The sequence below is a fragment of the Meles meles genome, chromosome 10 (assembly GCF_922984935.1).
Source record: "Meles meles chromosome 10, mMelMel3.1 paternal haplotype, whole genome shotgun sequence".
Taxonomy (NCBI): Eukaryota; Metazoa; Chordata; class Mammalia; order Carnivora; family Mustelidae; genus Meles; species Meles meles.
The window spans coordinates 27,752,878-27,772,602 of NC_060075.1; the positions used below are offsets into that span (position 1 = coordinate 27,752,878).

Genomic DNA, 19,725 nt, shown 5'->3' on the forward strand with positions numbered 1-19,725 from the left:
GATCAGATGTTTCTGAGTATTCTCATTACTCTTGTGCTTTCATTGTGTCCCATAGCTTTGAAAACTGTCCATACACTGATGCCTCCCAAGGTTTTATCCTCATTATTGACCTTTTCCCCAACCTTCAAACTTGTTTACTTCAATTGAGCGTCAGGATAACCTTCAGACTTAACTTGTCTGAGCAGAACATCTGATCTATGTTCCCTCACCCCAGTTAGACCCATTCCTACTCTTCCCCATGTATTCCCCAACTTGGTAAAAGGCTCCACTCTGGCTCACCATGTTCTCTTTTAAATCCTATCAGTGAGTCTGTTGTCTCTTCAGAAACATATCCTGGATCTATTTCTCATCACCTCTGCTTCCCCTCTAATCAAAGCCCGATTATCTGTCATCTGGACTACCATAACTCCCTCACTAGTCTCCCTGCTGCCACTCAGTGCCCCCTGTGATCTCTTTTCCACATAGTAGCCAAAGTTATCTTTTAAAAACATTAGATTATGTTGGCCCTATTAAACCCTATAAGAGCTTCCTATCATATATAGAATACAATCTGTATTCCTTATCACAGCCTGTGGGACTCTATATGATCCAGTCGGTGGGTCTCCTGACTGCCTCCTTTTACTCTTCTGTTGGCTCACTCTAGTCCAAGCTTCATGCTGTTCCCTCCTTAGGACCTTTAAATATGTTGGTCTCTCTTATTTTATTCAGATGTCAGTTCCTCAGAGAAACCTTTTTTAGCCACTTATACATTGACTTAATAAGACAGAGTTTGGGTGGATTAATTCTTTATGTTGATTTTTGTATTGCAAATGTCTGATAATATTATTTTGATTTATTTTCTAACAGAGAAAAGACGAGACCCCCCAAATGGTAAGCTCTTTGATACAAATCATTGATCTAGAAGATTTTAGGTTGTTTAATCCTTTTAGAAACATGTATCATACATTAATACTTAATATTTAATATCTGTAATCAAATACTGTAGTTTATTGTGTCATTTAAAATAACAAAGATGAGTCTTGGAAATGTACTATTTTTTGGCTCTTTTATAGGATGAAGGAGAACTATGTAGGGTGAAGATCGCTATTATATCTTCATTCCGTATTGACAATTAAGTTTATAAACTGTATGATCTTGACTTAATATCTTCCTTAAAGGTAGTAAATTTTGTGTAGCATACTTGTTCATTTCTTTAAGATTTATGTTTCTTATTTCCAAGTACTGTTTCATGCTGGTAATACGAAACTAGCCCCTGTGAGAATGAGCACTGACTTTAATGGTGTGCATAGAACTAATAGTAGCTTTATATTACCCTCCTTAATTTCATGATGAGCACTTGAAGTATTGAGAATTCTTTAAAAAAAAAAAAGGAAAGTGTACCAGAAAAGTATATATTCCAAAATAAAATGGAATTCCACAATAAAAAGGACAAAGTCCCAGATCTTTAGGGCAGAGATTCGCATCTTGGACTCTATAAACACCCTTGAAATATAGTGTGCTAAATTCTTAAGTGTATACATTTTCTCTGGGGACAGAGGATGCAGAGATTGCATTACGTTTAAATTGGGTCGCTGACCCTGTGGAGGTATGGAACTATTGCTCCAGGAACCTTCATTATAATGAAGGTTATGGCTTTTTTTTTTTTTTAAAGCATCTCACATCCTCTCATAAGAATTTAGATAGCTTGTTCTGGGAAACAAATAATATATGATAGCTGTTGGGGATTGTTAGGGTTTGTTTCTTTTAAACAGATACATTGCTTTCTGATTTGTCCTTAAATTTTTTTCCTGATACAAAAACATGAACCAAATACTGCTGTAGTAAATTTTGGATTATTTACCTTATTATAATTTAAAAAAAAATAACTACGTTCAGTAAGGCTTACCCTCTGCCAAGTAATATATACTTTGGCTTTGTCTTTTAAGGGGAAATTTTAATACTTATTTTATAGAACTGCTGTGGAGATAAAATGAAGTAATCAAAGTACTTAGCATAGCACTTACTAAAACCTAGCTATCATGATGAAGACAATAACAACAATAATTACAGCAGCTACTATTTAATGATCATTTACTACCAGCCAGGCACTGTGCAGGAATCTTATGAAGTGGCTGCTATTATCCCCATTTTATAGAAGAGCAAACAGGGACATGGGTGGGTATCTTGCTCAGGGTCACAAATCTAGTAAGTGGTACAGAAGGATTCAGTCTCAAGCAGTCTTAACTCCACAGCCTGGCCCCTTTATCACTATGCTACGTCCATAAGATTTTGAAGGAGAAGCTGAGACCTAGACAGGGTAAATAACATGCCTTAAGTTATGCCACTGTTAACATGGTAGAGGCAAAGGAAGCAGAAGCAGCTGACTCAGAAGTCATTCATCTGTGAGCTCTTACAGCAGTGTTAGAATTTTCTCCCTGTTGCATGTTCAATATTTTAATCCTTTTGAATTTATTATTCTGCATTCTGTAAGCATGTATTAAGTACCAGTGGGGAAGGCTTCCTGGAAGTGGCATCTTTGGGAAAAGTAACCTGAGACATTAAAGTATAGATGTTGCAATTAAAGTTAACAGTATAAATATTTTATGGAGTTTTCAAAATTTTAATCTTTTCAGTACATATAAAATGTATTTCCGAAGAGGTACCTAATCCATGAATATAAGGAATTTGGATATTCTTTTTTTTGTTTGTTTTTTAAGATTTTATTTATGTATGTATTTATTTAAGAGAGCTCTGAGTGGGAGGAGGAGCAGAGAGCAGAGGGGGAGGAAGAGGGACAAGTAGATTCTATACTGACACTATGACCTGAGCCCAGACCAAGAGTCTAACACTTAATTGACTGAGCCACGCAGGCACCCCATGAATTTGGATATTCTTTATGTGACAGTCGTGTCTTGCAATTTTATTACTCCTGGTAAGAGAGGTACTCATAATAAGAGTTTCTTTCTCTGTGATAGCTCTTGGTTTTAAATATTTAGTTCTGTAGTTTTAACCCTTTTGGTGCAGTGACCCCAAATGTCTTTTCATTAAATGAGAGTTTAAAAAGTATCATGAAAAGGCAAAAATATATGGCATGTATTGCCAGAATTTGTATATTTTCTTATAAAATATACATATAATACGGTATTAACATATTGCATACACAGTAAAGGATAAAATAATTATTAAAAGAAATTTTAATATTTTTTTCCTGCAGTGCAGTTACTCCCCACTATGTGGAGACCACTGTTTTGAAGGCAACATATTACTTTTTTGCATTTGGTACACTACTACCAGGTGCACTGGACACCTTATCCACCTTGCTGTGTCCCTGCAGGTGCTTTGTCTTAAATCCCCATATGGATTATCAGTTTAGTAGACATTTTCAAATTGTAACTATTGAAAAGACACTTTATGTAGAAGTAACATATATTCCTGAAATGCAATTCAGTGTCTTCCTCACTAACTCCTAATCCATACATCTTTCTTTTTTCTTTATCGGTCAGTCTCACCTTTTAGCTTAGACGCTTTCCAATGATTTGTTCTCAGCTTCATGACTGCTTGACATCAGAGGCCTCTGGGCCACCTGTTTCTCAACTATTTTACCTTGGTGAGAGTTCTCTGCTTTTTATGTAATTAAGGGGAAGACTTTAGTTTGTTCTTTTAGTTTTAAAATTAACTAGAAAAGCCGTTCAGTGAGAATATTAAAAAGCCTTTTCTGTGACAGTTGTCTTTAATCAGAAAATGGTAATTTGTCATTTGACTAGTTTTTGTTTTTTTTTTAAAAGAAGGGAAACAATCCCCTTAGTGTATGTTCTTAGGAGGAGTATAATTTTATAAATGGAATACTTAATTTTTACTAGAAGTGATTTAGGCGTATCTCCATTACCACATCTTCCATAAATTTCATTTAAAAATGACTGTGCCTTAACACTGGTTGTCACTTTTGGAAACAAATCTTTAATTGGGCTTTACAACACAGTTTTAAACTAATTTCCAAACACCTTCAAACTCTAAAGTAAATGACTATTATCAACAGAGATAACCAAGTACCTAATCTCATGACTATGTAGGAATTTTTTTTCCCTAAATTTTGAAAGTTACTAGTAAATATTTATTGAATGATAAACTGTTAAACTATATAAATTGAGAGAACTAATTGGTAAGGAAATAATATATGACAACATTGGTAAAGTTAGCATAATCAGTCACCTTGTGGTTTGACATTAGTGTAAAAAGTACAGTAGTAGTTAATGGATTAGGAATCAAGAAAGCAGAGTTCACCTTTGCTTTTTGTCCCTAATTGTGTGATTTTAGACAGGTCACCTGACACTTCTCATCTTTAGTTTTCATCCAAAAGATGAAAAGTGTGGAAAAACTCTCTAATTTCCCAGCTAACACAGCTAATACTAATTTTCTGTTTATCTCTATAATTTGAATTTTCCTATATAGACTTAATTAAATAATGTTTTAACCAGTACTAAAGAAATTCATGTGTAATGACACTAAATAGCTAATTCAAAGGCTTTATAAACTGCTTGGCAGTAACAGTATATCCACACCTCCTTTTGGGGTAGAGTAGAGGGAGGAGGGGAAACCCAGTCTGACTACAGTATGAATTAAACTTTGTTATTCATTCCACATACCACTTGTATTTTGTTCCTGTCTTCTTTATTCTTAAACTTTCTTCAGAGATGACTGAATTATTTTCTTCAGTGAGATATGGATCAGGCTTATAAGAATCTTAACTTTATTAAATTTCCCAGGAAAGAATTTGTTAACTTGGATAATTAAAACTATTAAGCTTCACTTTACCCAACTCTTTCACCATCTAAAATATCCATGGTATAATAATAACTTTTATATAATCTAAAGCAGCAGAATATTTTCTTTTTTTTTTTTTTTTTCTAAAAACTAATAGTTTGTTATTTTTTTTATGGTGAATCTGGTTGCTCCTTTATAGTTGCTCTTTGAACACCTATTTCAGGAGGGGTGGTAAGGTACAAGGAGAGTGTCTCATTCTGATACTCCTAAATCAGTCTTAAGTTAATCCTTAAATTCTATTAAGTATAAAGAAAAGAGTAAGTAGTGATTTGTGGCATCTTACCATGGATGGTGTTGCTGATACTGATTTTTAAAGTTATAAATAAAAGAGGGAAGGCAGAAAAGGAAGGATGAGAAGTACAAACAGATCAGTAGATAAGCCTTTGAGTATAACACAGATTTGATCCTCTAACACTTGGATTCTGGGTATTCTCAATAAGTCCTTTACTTTGTGAAACTACAGTAAACACTGAAATCTGATATGTGAACAAATTTGAAAATCCTAGTCTTTATCTACTATTTCATCAGCCTTCTGTATTGCATAACTAACCTTTAATTTTTAATCCGGTTGTTCCTTGACACTGAATCAGCTTGTTTTAATGATCTTACCCATATTACTCACTAGGTTCCATTTTTTTCAGATAACAATTTTTTTATTTCTTGCCAATGTGAGCAACTTCCCTTAGAAATTTATATGAAAAAATTTTATATGAAATACAAATAGAACTTTTAGATGCTTACATGTAAGTAGACTTTGATTATGAAGGGAAAAGAGCTGAATTTTGGTGATACTAAAAATACAAATCTTTCCAAATTGTTTACTTGTCCAATAAGGTGTTAGATGGCTTTTGTAAATTATTTTAGCTCTATTTCATCTTGAATAGTAGAGTTGAAAGAGAGAACATAGGTTATATATAATTTACCCATTTAGATAAACATTGTCCTTTCAGGTAACTTTAATGAATAGGCTACATTTGAGGTTTTAGTGCAATTGAAGAAATACAGTCAAATTGACATCTAGTTATCACCTAATTTACGTTAGCCTGTAATTTCTTGAGATTTCTGTATTCCATTGTAGTGGGGTAATCATGGCAGAGATTTATGACAGTGGAAAGATATAAAACAAAATCAAAGGGAGAGGCACAAGGGGTTAGGTCTGAGGGAAATCACATACAACTTTGCCATAGTCTTCTCCCATTGGAGTCACAGGGAATGCACATAATTCCTTTGATAAGTTGTTACAACACATGGTAAATGTTGTCTAAAGGAGAAACTCACTAGGCACTCAGTGCCCAGAGTTTAATGGGGGCTACTCACATAGGCCTCCTATGTCTAGCACATACCAAGGTACTAGACTCCCAGAAGGAAAGCAGGTGTTTAGCACATTGTTAGCACAAATAGTTGAGGCACAATGGGCCCATTTTATCAGGGAATGGTAAAAACCCTCTTGGAATCCCCGTTTCCAGATGCCAGCTCAGAGCTAACCTTATAAGCATCCCTTTCTAAGGATGGCAGTCTTGGGCCTGCTATGTTAACTGTCTCTCTGTGCAGTAGTGGTTGCATTTTATACAGCATTTGAAAGTTGTCATTAATGTACTCATCTCATAGGAATTTAGTCTAGTAAGAGGTTTTGTCAGAGAACCCTATATTAAAATGGACTCTCTAAGGAACATGTGATGCCATTTAGTTAAATTTATAAGGCATTTTTAAGTTGAATACATTTCATTTAGACTCATGCTTTTAAAGCCAAGAATATTTTTGTGAATTATAAAACAGGTTTTGTATATTATATTTAAGGTCACTCCTAAAGGTGCTGTTGATAATATCTGAAGATGCCAGAGATAGTTTCACTGTTGATTATTGTGGAAGATGAATGTTTTGAGAATTTTTCCATCTTATTTTTGAGCCCTGTACTTCCAATAGTCAAAGTGTATGTATACCGATAGAGAAAACATTATTGGACTTACATACGGTATTTTGGAAATAATAATAGTAATAATTGTATAAGTACTTTTTTCCCTCATGGACTAATAAAGTTGAAACAAAGAAATAAGACTAGATTTTTTTTTAAAAGTATATGCTCTTTTTAATTTTTATTATTCTTATTATATCATATATAGCACTTTACCAACAAGTAATGGGTTGTGTGTGTGAGGCTATTATAATCAAAACTTAAGGGATTAGACCAATTAAATTTAAATTTTTACTGAACATTTTTTTTTCATGAGATTTAATGTTATAAAAATACAAGTTCTCTTTGAAGTAACATCTATACTGATGTGCTTAAGAATTTATTATATGCTTTTGAAATTTCGGCAGTACTTTATCCATTATTTATAAACAATTAACTTGCAGCTTTAAAATTTAAATAATTTATTATTAGTGAAGCGGTCCTACTTCAGAGAAAGATATTTAAATTATAAATTATGAATGTAATAATTGTTATCTTAAATTATATCCCTTTCATATTGTTTTGCAGGTCCTAATCTACCCATGGCAACAGTTGATATAAAAAATCCGGAAATCACAACCAATAGATTTTATGGTCCACAGGTCAACAATATCTCCCATACCAAAGAAAAGAAAAAAGGAAAAGCTAAAAAGAAGAGATTAACCAAGGCAGATATCGGAACACCAAGCAATTTCCAGTAAGAGTTCGTTTTTCTTATCTTTCAATGAACTTACTCCTGCTCTTGATTTTTACCTTGTTAGGAAATTTTGTTTTCTTTTACATTTATCATTTGCATACTTTTTTCCGTATAGATTTTGTTGGAATTGTTTTTGTGTGTGTGTGAGTGTGGGTGTGTGTGTGTTTAAGGCTATTGCTCAGTAGACTTTCTGTGAATTTTACAATTTATTTACCTTTCTATTCATCAGGAAAGAAGAACTAGATTCAGTTGTTTCTTTAATTGTTGGAGATGATTTCTCACTTTTTCCCTATAAATGGTATTTGGAAATTGCCTAGAGGCACTGTCTTATCCCATTTGTGCTGCTATAACAGAATACTATAGACTGAGTGGCTTTTAAACAACAGAGATTTATTTCTACAGTTCTGGAGATTGGGAAGAAGCAGGCAAAATTTGGTGTCTGGTGAGGTTCCACTGCCTGGTTAACAGCTGTCTTCTAGCTGTCTCCCTCACATGTTGGAAGAGGGCAAGAGAACTCTCTGGGGCCTTTTTTTTAAGGGTATTAATCCTGTTTTTGAGGGATCCACCCTCAAAGCCTAATCACATCCCCAAATCCTTACCTCCAGATATCATCATCATACTGGGTATTAGGTCTCAATCAGAAAGATTGTGCAAAAATATTAAAACTCAGTTTAACTAAGGCCAGTCCTGGCCTCCTGACCCCTCACACAGTTTTTCCCTGAATATGGGTATGTCTGTGAGAATTATTAGCTCAGGCCGAAAATTTATTGGTTCGATTGGATTTCATATATTTTATGTTTTAAATGTTGTTTATGTATTTCTGTTTTTTATTTATATATATTTTTGGTCTACTTCTTTAGGCACATTGGACATGTTGGTTGGGATCCGAATACTGGCTTTGATGTAAGTGTTTTTTCAAGCCATAAATATTATTGCTGTAAATGTGTGGTAATGCGGGGCACCTGGGCGGCTTAGCGGGTTAAGTGTCTGCTTTCAGCTTAGGGCATGATCCCGGGGTCCTGGGATCGAGCCCCACATCAGGCTCCCTGCTCAGCGGGAACCCTGCTTCTCCCTCTCACACTCCCCTTGCTTGTGTTCTCTCTCTCTCTCTACCAAATAAATAAATAAAATCTTTAAAAATAAAATAAATAAATATGTGGTAATGCTGTGGCCTGTGTGTAGATTTTTATTATTCATTTTTGTGAATTCTAGCATTTATTTGAATGTGTTTATGTACATACACCACTGAGGTTGGAAACCTCAGTATTGTTCTGTTATTTATGGCTGTGTCTATAAGGCAAAGGTTTTATACTCCTTGAATTGATATACTGTAATACTGGGGTGCCTGGGTGGTTCAGTCTGACTCTTGATTTCGACTCTGGTCATGATCTCAGGGTTGTGAGATTGAGCCCTGTGTCAGAGCTACGCTTGAGTCTGCTTGAGATTCTCTCTCTCTCTCTGTTCCTCCCCTGCTAGTGCACACACTCTCTCCGTCTCTCTCAAATAAATAAATATATAAATAAAATCTTATATACTATAATATAAAATTCTTGTGTGTTGATAGCCAAGAGAAGAAAATTATTTCTGCTAACTGATCATCTTAGGGGAATGTTTGCCAAATTACTGGAAAGTAATAGTACTGAAAAGTATTATAATCAAATTCTGAATATCCAGTTTTTAAATTAGCTAGATCTTTTTGTTCCATTCTTCTTGGCATTTTTGTCATTATTTATTTTTAGCCCTGTGAGCAAGGTAAGTGAAACTGCTGGCAAAAATAAGTGTTTTTAACATTTTATCTGTTTTGGTTGCTTAAAGTAATATGTATTTCACATTTAACAGATAATCAGGGTTTGGAAAAATTATTTTGAAGAGAAATATTTATGACGGGGGGTCAGAAATTTTTTTGTTATTGACTATAGTGTTAACTCTACATTTATTGATGTAGAGCTTCCTTGTTTTGGGCTCTGTCCAGGATGCTGAGATTACAAGGAGGTGCTTCAGATTTTCAAATTGACAGAGTTTCCTCATTTCTTTGTGATTATATCTAAATTTAATAATAGGTGAATAGGTTGGAGATGTCTGAATCATGAATGGGTTAGTAAAGCTCTAATGAGATGCCTTCTTTTTGAAGAGAGAACAAAAAAAGAAAATTTTATTCTTTTTTCTTATATTTTCTGTTTCTTTTAAATAAGAGTTTCATTGGCTTATAAATAATCTAACCATGTTAAAAAGTGTATAAATTTAAAATAATTTCATAACGGGCACAGGTGAGAACTAAATTTGAATTTGATTATGCTTATTTTTAGAAATTGGGATAGATTTTACAATTAACAGTTACTTTACATGTTATAGCTGAATAATTTGGATCCAGAATTGAAGAATCTTTTCGATATGTGTGGAATCTCAGAGGCACAACTGAAAGACCGAGAAACATCAAAAGTTATATATGACTTCATTGAAAAAACAGGAGGTGTAGAAGCTGTTAAAAATGAACTACGAAGGCAAGGTAACTTTTTCTACTCAGGCATTCTAGTCATTTTTTCCTTGTGAATCTTTGGAGGTCAGTTTCCTGGAAACAGCTATACATTCATATGAACTTTCCATAAACAGAATATTTGAATTTATAGATTAAGTAGCTTGGCCTGGCTGCTTTGCATTATTTTGATATAACTTAATAATTTGATAGGGTTTTTCTTATTAAAAAGTCTTCTTTGCCACCTTATTCATTTGGGCTTGCTTCTCCCTAGTTTTTGTGTAGTCCAATTAAAGCATTCTTCTGAGGAATTTAACTGTCATTTTAAATTTGATATTTGGCTTATCTGTATCTTTTTCACTACTGATACTCATTCAGTCTTTCATTCATTCATATATTTGTAAACATTATTATGTTTGCACTCATTTCCACTCAGGATATTTAGATGTAAATAAGCAGTTTCTGTCCTTGGAAATGTTATAGTCTAGTGTGGAAACAGATACTCAACAAGTATACAGTCAATAATTGCTATTGTAGAAACACAGTGTTTTAATGAAACTAGTATGCTAATTTATTTTTTGAAAAAATTATATTTCCAGATTCTATGGATTTTTGATAAAAACATCTTGGGCATAGCACCATTTTTGTTTTTAAATGCTCTCAGAGTAATTCACATTTACTAGTATTATGTTCCTTGACTCTCTTTTTGTCCACTGTTACCACATACTTTGGCTTTACTCTATCAGATGTTGCCTGCTGTCTCTGAGCTCTCTGAATTTATAAGTTTATGAATCACTCTTGACATTTACTAGGCCATGCCTCTGCCTTCACACCTGAATTCCTTTGACTAAGAGCTAACTATATTAATTTGATTGGGTTTGGTTTTTAAAATTTATTGTGATTGCTCTTTATTCTAGCTGCTTTTAAAGCATCAAATTAGGCAAAGTCTTTCCTCAATTGAATTACCTAAAACAAAACAATATACAGGCATTTAAAAAACATGCTTTGGGAACAAGTTTAAATTCTTGTCATACTCAAGAACCTAACTCCCAGTGTGGAATCTTTTAGACACCAAAGAATGATTTTATAGGAGGTAAATTTGTTCAAAGGAAGAATAAAAAGACTAATGACTTGCTAAGGAAATGTTTTCCAGGGAGAACATATATGTGTTCAAAAGTATAAAAAAATTAGAGCAGTTTATGAAGTTGTCTTAAAAATATATTTTGTTTAAAAAAATATATATGTATATATAAAATCTACTGAATCTAATCTCTTGAAATTTGTTTTTCAAAATTATATAATCAGGTTTTTAAAAGTAGTAGACTTGTGATTTCCAACATATTTTTTGTGTGTCTGTGCAATTGTTGGAAGGCCATTAACTCAATAATCTGTTTAGGTCCACCACAATGGAGTGGTATGTATGTGGGATGTCATTTGACCCAGTGCTTTAAATTATGCAGGCTTTGATATGTTTGTTGTCAAAGAAGCTAGAGTTCATTTATCCTGCTTCCAAATCTAACATTAGTAAGATTATTTGCCCTCTACTCAGACTAACTTATTTCTGTATGAGTCTGAGCTCATATTTCATCTATACTTTAGATGATTCTCATGAAATTCTGTGGATATTTTAAAAACACCTCTCACCCACAACACCACTGTTTTTATTTTTGCTTATTATACTTATTCCTAATGATTGCTTTTCACACTTGGTGTTATTTCAGTAACCTATATAAAATATACAATAATATATATTATATATTAATATATATTATATATACATATATATGTATATATAAAATGTACAATAATATATATATTATATATATAAATTGGGTCAGGGAGGGGTTACTTAATGTAAATACACACACAGCTCTATAAATGCCTACTCTGGGAGTTGTCAGTATTCCCATAAATTTAATATAATTTAATATAAATACGCACACAGCTCTATAAATGCCTACTCTGGGAGTTGTCAGTATTCCCATAAATTTAAATTTGTCTTGAATAGTATTTTTCTGTTGCTTTACTTTGATGAGAGTGCATGAGAGCAGTTCTTTAATATTTCCTGAATTCTGTAATACTATATTCCTTTAAGTATTAGTTATATTTCTGTTGCTTTATATTTTTTGCTTATAATACCTATAAATGTCAAGTACCTAGAGATTAGTTATCTATTACTCTTAATGTTGATCTGCAATAATAATAATTCTTAAGTATATGAGCTTTTTTTGTAGTATAACCTCAAGACAAGTTTCTGTAAGTGCCAGTTTTTCTTTCTTTTTTACTAAACTTTGATAGTAAGAAGTTTTACTTGTTGTGACTTTTGTCATACTTTTTGACTTTATTTCTTTTTTAGAACTCTAAGAACTATTGTCATTCTGATTCTGGTATTTGAGTTTTACAAGTCTCTAGGCCATCAGACTTTTCTCTTGATGTGTGTGGTGTCTGCTTAGCAGGCATATTTGTGCATGGAAACATTCTAACTCCCAGTGTGCCCTTTCCTCTCCTTTTTTAATTCTTTCACATTTTTCTTTGGGATATGGCATGTTTTTTGCATACTTACTTTTATGTAGAAATAATACGGACTATAAAAGAATAGAAAGTTGGTAATAGAGGTTTTCCTCATAAAAATATAGAGACATTTCCAGTCACTTTTCAAGATCATAGAAATGCTGAACTTCTGCTGTACCCAAACTGGATGCAGTTAATAATTTACCCACAATCAATTAAGGCTTCCCTTCCCCTTGGCAATGATTTAATGTCTGTTCCAATGAATAACAGCTAGAGTACAAATTACTCCAATAAAGGTACTTACCTACAAGTTCGAAAGAACTTTTATTCTTTCTACTGAAGAAGTGCATCATTTTACATATAAAAAATTGTGGATTCAAAGTGCTCAGTGAGACCATGAGAAATGATTTACTAGTACTTTTTATAGTAGGATGAGGTGGATATTTTCCTCTTGATTAGCAAACAAGTAAATCATAGCTCTTTGAAATATAAACCTCAGAGTGATTAAAATTGCTGGAAGGATTTGATGTACTGTCTCTATTCTCTGGGATAGTTGACATATAAGTGGGGTAACTTTATCTTTTGCAGATATGTTATTTTCATTTTTTAAAAGTTTGAATGCAAGGAGACAATACCCTATGAATATTGGTCTTTCTGCATATTTTATTTAGTATTTATATATAGTAGCCCATTTCCCATGATTATCCCAAATTGGAAGATTCCATTTCCTTTGAAATGAGGGCTCCCCCCCCGCCCCCGCTATTATTGTATTGTTGAACATCTAAAGGTGCTTGTTGTTATTTGTAGTTAGGGTTGGCATTAGTATTTCATAAGATTGTAGAACTATTCATCAATAAGATAGTTTATATCAGTAAATACAAATAGTTTTTATGAATTCTAGGATTTCTCTACTTCTAAAAATAGTGGATTTTTCTCTCCAGTCTCTAAATGAATGGAGAAGTGATGAAGTTCGTTATTATGTAAATTTGTTTATACTGTTGGTAAAATTATGCCTTCAGAAATGTAATAAATGTGTAATTTGAATTTGTTTCTTTGTTATATCTTACACTTTTACTTAAGTAGAAAAAGAATGTGAATATCATTAATACCAAAATAGTGTTAATATTTTATTAATAACTTTAGTTCAGTTTTTCAGTATGTAGAAATTCTCAGCTAATTTATTAATAGTTGTGTCTTCTGAAAAGTAGTTGAATATTTCACCTGAGCAAGCCTCCCTTACTGCCATCACTAGAATTATTGACCATCTTAGAGAAATATGGAATATTGTAGCATACATGTTTTAATATATTCTATATTTTTTAGAAAGTAAAGACATTATAAAATATAAATATAAGGTGACAAAGGTTTAAATTTTAAAAAGTATTCAATTTGGGTTTAGCTCAGATTAACTTGAGTAAACGGGATAGGTTATGCTACGCCAGCTATATAATTCTGAATGTAAATTAATTCTATAAAGTAACTAAATAAACTCAATTCTTTAAAGAGGGAGGGTATCCATTAATTTTTGTTAAAATGTTAAATAATGCTAATTGACCAAAGTGTGTAATTCTGTTGTGATATTTTTGTTACTATATAAGAAAGTGTGTATTCCCTTACCTTCAGAAGTGATGCTGCTTCCTAAAAACTAAATTCAACAGCTTTAGCTAATATTTCAAGAAACAGTAAGAAGATGATCTTCAGTTGAGTGTTCCCAAATAGAATGATATCATCTATGCTCGCATACCTTTGTAAAATAAAATAACAAAGATGAGGCCTTTTTTTTTTTTTCTGTGTCATTCTTTTTACTGTCTGTCGAAGTAAGTTTGTTTTCAGTATGATGTTTGTGGGGGAGAAGCATGCTGTCTTTCTTCTGTTTTTATTTCAGCACCACCGCCTCCACCACCATCCAGGGGAGGGCCGCCGCCTCCTCCCCCACCTCCGCATAGCTCAGGCCCTCCGCCCCCTCCTGCCAGGGGGAGAGGCGCTCCTCCTCCACCGCCTTCAAGAGCTCCCACAGCTGCACCTCCACCACCGCCTCCGTCCAGGCCAGGTGTAGGAGCCCCTCCACCGCCACCAAATAGGATGTACCCGCCTCCACCTCCAGCCCTTCCCTCCTCAGCACCGGCAGGGCCTCCGCCACCACCTCCACCTCTGTCGTTGGCGGGGTCCGCGGCGCCACCCCCCGCCACCGCCACCTCCACCTCCACCCGGGCCGCCGCCTCCCCCGGGCCTCCCTTCTGATGGTGACCATCAAGTTCCAACTCCTGCAGGAAACAAAGCAGCTCTTTTAGATCAGATTAGAGAGGGTGCTCAGCTCAAAAAAGTGGAACAAAACAGTCGACCGGTATCCTGCTCTGGAAGGGATGCACTTTTAGACCAGATACGACAGGGTATTCAGCTCAAATCTGTAAGTAAGCGGTTCTTTTCAGTTTAGACTATCTGTTGTAATGGAATTTTAAAGTAATTTATAAGACAGTTTGGAAAGTCTTTATTTCACTTTTTGCACTTTTTCTTGGTATTCATATTTCAACCCTTTTTTCTGTTATTTTCAGATACTGTAAAACACACACATTTATACCTATCCCAGTGTAACCCATACTTCTATAATCGAAATACCACCCCACAAAGTTCCCTCATGCCTCTTTCCAGTTAGTCCCCTTCTCAGAAAAATCACTAATCTGATTTCTGTCACTGTAGATTAGTTTTGCCTCTTCTAGAACTTCATGTAAGTGGAATATTACAACATGTTGGCTGTTGTTCTAGACTTCACCTCTGAATAAAATTTACTTTAAATTTAAAGAAAAATCTTCAAACTATGGAGAAGTAACCCTACTTATAACCATTTATAATCACCTTGGTAAGTTCAAACCATTACCTTTATGAAAACTAAACTGTATTCTAAAGTTCCTGTGTTCTGAAATTTACATTAGTAGAAAATCAGAATTTGCAGAAAATGGAAAGAGTTGTGTTTTTATTTTTTTATTTTTTAAGATTTTATTTATTTGAGACAGAGAGAGAGAGAGAGCATGAGAGGGGAGAAGGTCAGAGGGAGAAGCATACTCCCCATAGAGCTGGAAGCCCAATGTGGGACTTGATCCCAGGGCTCCAGAATCATGACCTGAGCCAGAGGCAGTTTGCTTAAGCAACTGAGTCACCCAGGTGCCTGAAAATGGAAAGAGTTCTAATAGAATTTTGGGTAGTGGTGATAGATAATTTTGGAATCTCTTTTAATGGATGAGGTAGAAGTTGGCAACTTTTTTTTTTCTTTTAAAGGACCACATAAGTAAATATTTTAGGCTCACAGGCTATGTGGTCTCTGTCCCCAAAACTCAGTTCTACTGTTGTGCCACAAAAGCAGCAGTCCTGATGATGCGTAATTGAATGGGCATCATAGTGTTCTATAAAGCTTTATTGAGGGACACTGAAATTTTATTTTCATATAATTCTTACATGTTACACATATTTTTCTTTTGATTTTCTTCCAGCCATTTAAAAATGTAAAACTCATTTTTCACTTTAAAACGTTCTACATAAATAAGACACACTAGATTTGGCCCATGGGCAATAGTTTGCTAACCCTTTTTCTAGAACCTAAACTGCTTGCAGTTACCTACTCCTTCTGATAGCACATGTAGTCTGTCAGTTCCAAAGGGGAATATTTGCTCTGTAGGGCTTCGGATGGGTAATGGACGGTAGATTTTTCTACGCAGTAAATAAAGATGAAAGAAAGGGATTTTAATTGAAAATTATTTTGTGACATAGAGAATTAGGGTAACTTTCTAAATCTCCAAAGCTTTGGCTAGGAAGAGAATGATGTGTAGGGAACACAGCTAACTGAATGAAAACATCTAAACATGGGCATAGCACAGATTTTAAAAACTCTCATCTTTAATATGTATCTAGAGCTTTTTCTTGCTACGTGATCAGCCTATGAGCAGTCGTCCCTGCTCCCTCTCCCCCTTTAGCTTATACTAAATGTTTCTCAGGAGCAGTTAAAGAATTTTAAACAATTGATAGTGGGAAGAATTCGTGTCAAATGACCACAACTGAGGTGAACAGGTTTTAATGGGGTCGTTTTCAAGCTTGTAGCTTAGAATCTGTGCCATCTCTGTGTCACTTATTCCCACATCTGCCACTCTTAACTTACTTTTTGTTTCTCTTTCCTATTTCCTCTCTCTTCCACAATCAACTTTTGATTCTTTTTCAGTTGCTGATACTAATAAGGTGGTATTTTTAATGAATTAAATTGTGTCCTCTTTTCTTAATTTAAAAAGTTGCTGAATTAAATACCCTATTTATTTTCCCCATCATTATGTCTTCCCATCTGATCCCAACTCTCTCCCTGCCCAAAAAACCTTGTTAACTGATCTCTGCATTTCTTTTAGAGAGAAAAATGTGTTCCATTATAAGTGTAGGCCATCCTTACCCTAAATAATCACTTTAAAAAAAATTAACTACAGAATACTATCCTAGAGTGCATAAATCAGTGAATTATTAGTATGTTATATGTATGATCTGAGTCCATAATTTTATTTCCTTTTTAAGAAACCTTTCTGTGGGAAAAAAAGAAAAGAAACCTTTCTGTGGTTGAAATTTCTCTTTTTTTTAAACAATCTATATAAATCATTTATTCATTGATGAAAATGGCTAACATAAGATCATAGATTTAAAGAACTGGCAGTAAGGGTATAAGTAGTCACTTACATATATTTTGAATTCTGTATTCATAGTACCTCAGACGGCAGCATGTCCAAGTCAGTGCTTTAGACGGCAGTTTCGTGCTGCTGCGGTGCTCCTGCAGTGTTCCTTACCTTGTTTTCCCAGATTGCTTAAAGGGAGTCTGTTTCTCCTTATTGCTGCTACACTTCTTTGAGAGCTTCATGCTGATATTCAAAGCTCTAAAACTGTTTCTGTTTTTTTTTCATTTATGGTATTTCTATACCAGTAATAGTTAACATCTGGTCTCCAAAAACCAAAATACCAGTGAATGAGTCAGTATCTTATGGGGAATTACTTTGAATATTTTTAAAAGAAAAAGATCTATAAGCCTGGAAAGATAAGTAGTATTAGAAGAAGAGTTGTTAAAACCAAAGGAAGAAGTTTGCCCTAACAAAGTAATTTCTGGGGGGAAGTGACTTAGAAATAAAGCAGCTGTGTGATTTCAATTTTAATTATACCAGTACTCTACCTTTACATAGGTAATATAATTCCAGAGACAAAATTAACAAAATCAGTATTTTGTATAAATGACTGCTCATTTTAGCTAAAGGTACTTTCTAAATTTTTTTTTCCCCTGAATCTCCACAAATTTCCTGTATTCTCTCTTTTTTAATGAGAGTTGGAATCAGAGTATTTTGCATAGAAATTAGATTTTAATGAGATTCCTTGATTTTTTTCCCCCCCCTTGAATATCGTTTATACTAGATGGAAGTACTTCAGTTAGGGACGGTTGGTTGCTTTGTGAGGTAGGTACATTTTGAAAGCTACCTAATCTCTTTGCAGAGAAATATGCTATAAGAATGGAGGTTCATTTTGAGTTAAAATTATATATAATGTATAATTATATATATAGTATGTAAAGTTATAAAGCTTGTTTGTAAAGCTGAGTTTTTCTAGGAGAGCAGAAGTCTCTTCAGTTGCTCTTAGGTATCTTAAGTGTCCTTTTCACCTAATACCTCCAGGAATCTGGATATTACTTAAGTTTTGTTAAAATAATGTTCCTTGATAATAGTTTCAAAGTTTCATTAGCTAAGGCATTGTGTACTAGAATGAAAATGGACAGAAGTAATCCATCTGCCTAGGCAAGTATTATTTAGGGAAAGGTTTGTTATTCTAAATTTGGAAATGCATTGATGGCTTTATACATAAGGGAGTATATGAATAATTTTAAGGCAGACATTTCTTCTTAGTTAAACCTGTCCTGGGCTCATGTGCTCTTTTTTTTTTTTTTTTTTTTCCCCTTTCCTTTTTTTAAATAGGAAGTGATTCTAAAAAAGTAAGACTTTCTGGAGACAAAAATTTTTTACTAAAAATTTATTTCTAAATTTTGCTGACTTTCTTTTCCAAGGTATCTGATGGCCAAGAGTCTACACCACCAACACCTGCACCCACTTCAGGAATTGTGGGTGCATTAATGGAGGTGATGCAGAAAAGGAGCAAAGCCATTCATTCTTCAGGTATATTTACATGTACATATGTTTATTTAATTTTAATATTTGAAGTTCTATTTTCTTTTGATTTTATGATAGTCTTTGCTAGCTTTTCCTCTGCTGTTGAGTAACACTGATGTGGATTTTAGGGCCAATGTTTAAAAGTTACTGCCACTGTGACTAGTCTATCTGAAGCTTAATGGATTCTGGGACACCATAGCCATAACAATAAATTAGAAGAATAGCTTCAGAAAAATAGCAATTTGATTTCCTATGATGAAAATACTAATAGGGCACCTGGGTGGCTCAGTGGGTTAAGCCGCTGCCTTCGGCTCAGGTCATGATCTCAGGGTTCTGGAATCGAGTCCCGCATCGGGCTCTTTGCTCAGCAGGGAGTTTGCTTCCCTCTCTCTCTCTCTCTGCCTGCCTCTCTGCCTACTTGTGATCTCTCTCCGTCAAATAAATAAATAAAATCTTTTAAAAAAGAACATACTAATAGAATGCCTGGCAAATCTCTAAATGAGGCTTGAGATTCTGGATCGCATTCCTGTGACATGAGAAATTCAGGTTTCCCTGATTTGTGAGAATCAGGGCTGAGAAATTGGGTTTTCTGGGATTTGCTAAAGAATCTTGACGTTTTCTGTGTCCTCCTTTTTGTGATTTCCTGAAAGGTTTATGTGAAAAAAACTAGTCCCTATTCTGAGGCCATTATTAAAAGTGGCCACCATATAAGTGAGTATTACTTTCAAAGGAGAAAAAGCAATGGGTCTTGCTGATACAATGCTTGAGGTTTACTAAAGCTTCCTGGCATGATGTACCAGAGTCAGATTTTTGTTCTTTTTGAATCTATTATTTACTCTCTGTGGACCTCAGTTTTCTTACTTGCCATGTGAAGAGAATTCATGATTGATATGAAGAATGAATAATAAATAATAATAAAGAATAAAGAATAAATAAAATAATATGTAACTAACCAGCAGATTACCTAGCACATAGTAAGTACTCAAGAAATGTCATTTTTCTTCTCTTTGTTTCTCTGTGAGGATATGGCTATCTAGGATCTATTATCAATATTTACTTTCCTTAAATAGACATATTTATTCTCATACTGTGTGATAAAGAGAAAATAGGCTGTTTCATTCTG

At 34.0% G+C, this 19,725-nt stretch overlaps 1 protein-coding gene across 1 annotated transcript in view; it reads left to right on the forward strand.

Annotated features, from left to right (window-relative positions):
• Positions 1-19,725, forward strand: part of WASL (WASP like actin nucleation promoting factor) — a 70,511-nt gene that overhangs the window by 44,597 nt on the left and 6,189 nt on the right. Inside the window, 7 exon segments of the mRNA XM_046020399.1 lie at positions 847-870; positions 7,280-7,448; positions 8,309-8,351; positions 9,801-9,954; positions 14,318-14,610; positions 14,612-14,839; positions 18,500-18,608. Coding sequence (XP_045876355.1) covers positions 847-870; positions 7,280-7,448; positions 8,309-8,351; positions 9,801-9,954; positions 14,318-14,610; positions 14,612-14,839; positions 18,500-18,608 — 1,020 coding nt within the window.